The sequence below is a fragment of the Thunnus thynnus genome, chromosome 6, assembly GCF_963924715.1.
Source record: "Thunnus thynnus chromosome 6, fThuThy2.1, whole genome shotgun sequence".
Classification (NCBI taxonomy): domain Eukaryota; kingdom Metazoa; phylum Chordata; class Actinopteri; order Scombriformes; family Scombridae; genus Thunnus; species Thunnus thynnus.
The window spans coordinates 8,834,126-8,836,780 of NC_089522.1; the positions used below are offsets into that span (position 1 = coordinate 8,834,126).

The 2,655-nt window shown below is 36.0% G+C and overlaps 1 protein-coding gene across 2 annotated transcripts; it reads right to left on the reverse strand.

Annotated features, from left to right (window-relative positions):
- Window positions 1-355: 355 nt before the first annotated feature.
- Window positions 356-2,655, reverse strand: LOC137185323 (cell surface glycoprotein CD200 receptor 5-like). 2 transcript variants are annotated; one of them, XM_067593661.1, is made up of 5 exons: window positions 2,608-2,655; window positions 1,522-1,824; window positions 776-1,042; window positions 493-597; window positions 356-394 (listed from the first exon to the last, which is right to left on the reverse strand). In XM_067593661.1, the coding sequence occupies exons 1-5, from the start codon at window positions 2,642-2,644 to the stop codon at window positions 378-380; spliced, it is 729 nt and encodes a 242-aa protein (XP_067449762.1). In that variant the 5' UTR covers window positions 2,645-2,655; the 3' UTR covers window positions 356-377. The 2 variants fall into 2 exon arrangements, with proteins under 2 accessions (XP_067449762.1, XP_067449761.1); XM_067593660.1 differs by lacking the exon at window positions 2,608-2,655 and having other exon boundaries at window positions 1,522-2,206.

Consider the following 2,655-nt stretch of genomic DNA (forward strand, 5'->3'; position numbering starts at 1 on the left):
CCTTTTTGCTGAATGTCAGTCAAGTTTATCAGGACAGAATTCAACTGTGAGGCTCCGTCTCTTGTTTGAAATCTTTCATCTCATTCTTCTCTCTGGTTACTATTTCACCATTTCTCAATTTCATAGCCTTCAGTTTCTCACAGAGTGCCATGTGCATTTAAGTGTGTGTATGTGTGCGATGCAAGTGCAGGATTTTTATGAGTTATAGAGAGTTGACACGTTGAACATAGCGACGTGTGGCTCCACATCATCTGTCTGGGAGAAGCAGAGAGGTGTCATGAACAAAACTCAACAAAGTGCAGTTAAACACACAGAACTCAAAAATGTTGAGTATGTAACAGAAAGATTACCTACTAGCAGAGATTTGGATAATGTGTCTACCTGCCTGCAACACCTGGAGAAGGGAAAAATACACAAACCAGCTAAATTACTTGACAGAATAGCTCACAAGTAGTTCATCTAATTAATCATTTATCAAATGAAAATTCTTACCACAGCATCTTAGTTTCTTTTTTGCAAAGAATAAGATTCCAGCCAAAACTGCAATGATTATCACAACTATACAGATGCACATCATAGTAAAATGAAGACGTGTAGCTAAAGAAAAAACAGTAAAGGTTTGTCAGTAATCCACTGGACATCAACACTATACATGACATCTATTTATGAAGTTATTAATAACACTATATATAAAAAAACACCTAGTCAGAAACATAAGCAAACATATTTCTTCTGCGCTAAAAAACAAAGCTTAAACATTTTCTCTTGTACTGACCTGTGAACTTTGGTACCAAAGTTTTCTCCTCTTCCCAGTACGGGTGTCTGACTGTGCAGCTCAGGTTTTTTGGATCCATGTTCTCAGGGAGTTCCAGGTGGCTTTCTACTGTAAAGAATCCATCTGAGCCAGACCAGGTTTCCAAAGATGATGAATTTTCTAGATGGCTCCAGCTGATGCTGGCAGCAGGTTTTCCTCTTTCAGCTTTGCACACAGCCACCATCTTATTGCCCTTCCACTCTAACCAGGCTGATATACTGGGAGGAGCTGAACCAGTGAAGACAAAACGAGAGACATGAAACTTGCTGAGCGGTTTTCATTTCCTGTATTAAAAGGCACAAAAAAAGCCCCTAGCTATGCTTGTTTTAATTTTGCTTTCCTTGCTTTTTCACTATTTCTTACACTGAGTATAAACTAGTTCCAGATTAAAATGTAACCAGGATGTTGTGTCATGAAACGCATATTGATGTTGGATTATTCACATATCAGTTTTGAGTGTTTTAAGTGTTTTAAGAAACGGTACTGTCCCCCGTTATGTTTGCAACAGAAGACTAAGCAGCAGATATTTCAAAATCTATGCATGTAAAACTAATACAAGCTACATGAGTTGAAGTGTGCAGAATTTTCTGTATTATTAACTCTTATGAGTGGGATTTAAGTGAAATGACCCTTTAACAAGTTACACCTCTTGGCTAGATGATTCTTGCCAGTCAGCTGTCCCAGTGAGGAGAAAAATGAAGTCCTACCTGTGATTTCCACGTTGATCATATGAGCGTCAGCTCCTCCTCTATAAACCGTCTCACACCTGTAGACCCCAACATCATCATTTGAGAAGTTTGGGATGTGCAGGTATACAGCTGTGGGTGTATATCGGAGAGACTTGCCATCGTTGCAGGAGTCTTCACTTTGGCCATCATTGTTGTGGGCGATACTGCACCGTTTGTATTTCAAGTCTATATTCCAGAGTACATACATCACCTCACTCCTCAGTTCATTGCTGCATATCAGGTTAACATTACTCCCCAGATAGAAAGATGCATTTCTAACAACTGAAAAAAAGGCAAAGATAGTTGCTTTATTTTTACACATAATGCTGCAATGATTTAATTATTTGGGTTCATTCTGTCATAAAACAAAATACTAATTACACAGGTCCTAATACACACAAAAAAACATGAAAAATCAGAAGCAAAAGGATCCAATCCTGCATGAGACACTGACACGCAAAGAAAAAAATGTAAAGTTTGATGAAATAAAATAAAATAAAACAAACTTTATGAAACAGGATTTAAACTGGGCTATGACAGTTTACAAATAAATCATACTAGTACTGACAATAAAACTGGAAATATGTTATGAAGCTTTGTCCCATGAAGAAACCTTCATATCATCCCAAAGTGATTAAATGTAATTCAAAATCAAGTCAAACTCACCACCTGTAATCTTTCAAAACGGAGTTATTTTAAGAATAATGAGGCACAGCTAACAACATGCAAATGTGTATTTTAAGAGACACTGAATGATAAGAGGTCTGTAATATATTTTTTCAAATTGGACAAACATTGGACATTTGGCAGCCTCGTCATATTTTATACTAATCGTACAAAATAAACAAAAAATAATGACTGAATCTTTCCTCTTCAGTCATAACTTGTTTCAAAAATATTTTTACATTATTATTCTTGATTTAAAATGAAAATAGATCAAATGTTTGAAATAAGAATTAATGGAAAGGAGAAGGGGAGATAAAAATGCATATTGTTGTGTTCAACCTCCAACATTTTACTCATACTACAAATTAAATGGAGAGAAAATAGATTAAATGATTTTACCATAAACTTTAGGAGCAGATGAAGAAGTATTGCGCATCAAAAAGCTTT

What these genes read in the sequence shown, in the direction of transcription:
- LOC137185323 (XM_067593660.1), bottom strand. Translation starts at nt 1,864, where the DNA reads ATGTGTAAAAATAAAGCAACTATCTTTGCCTTTTTTTCAGTTGTTAGA. An exon ending in GATCAACGTGGAAATCACAG is followed by an intron (nt 1,043 to 1,521) that starts GTAGGACTTCAT and finishes TCACTGGTTCAG; the next exon opens with CTCCTCCCAGTATATCAGCC. An exon ending in TTTGGTACCAAAGTTCACAG is followed by an intron (nt 598 to 775) that starts GTCAGTACAAGA and finishes TTTTTTCTTTAG; the next exon opens with CTACACGTCTTCATTTTACT.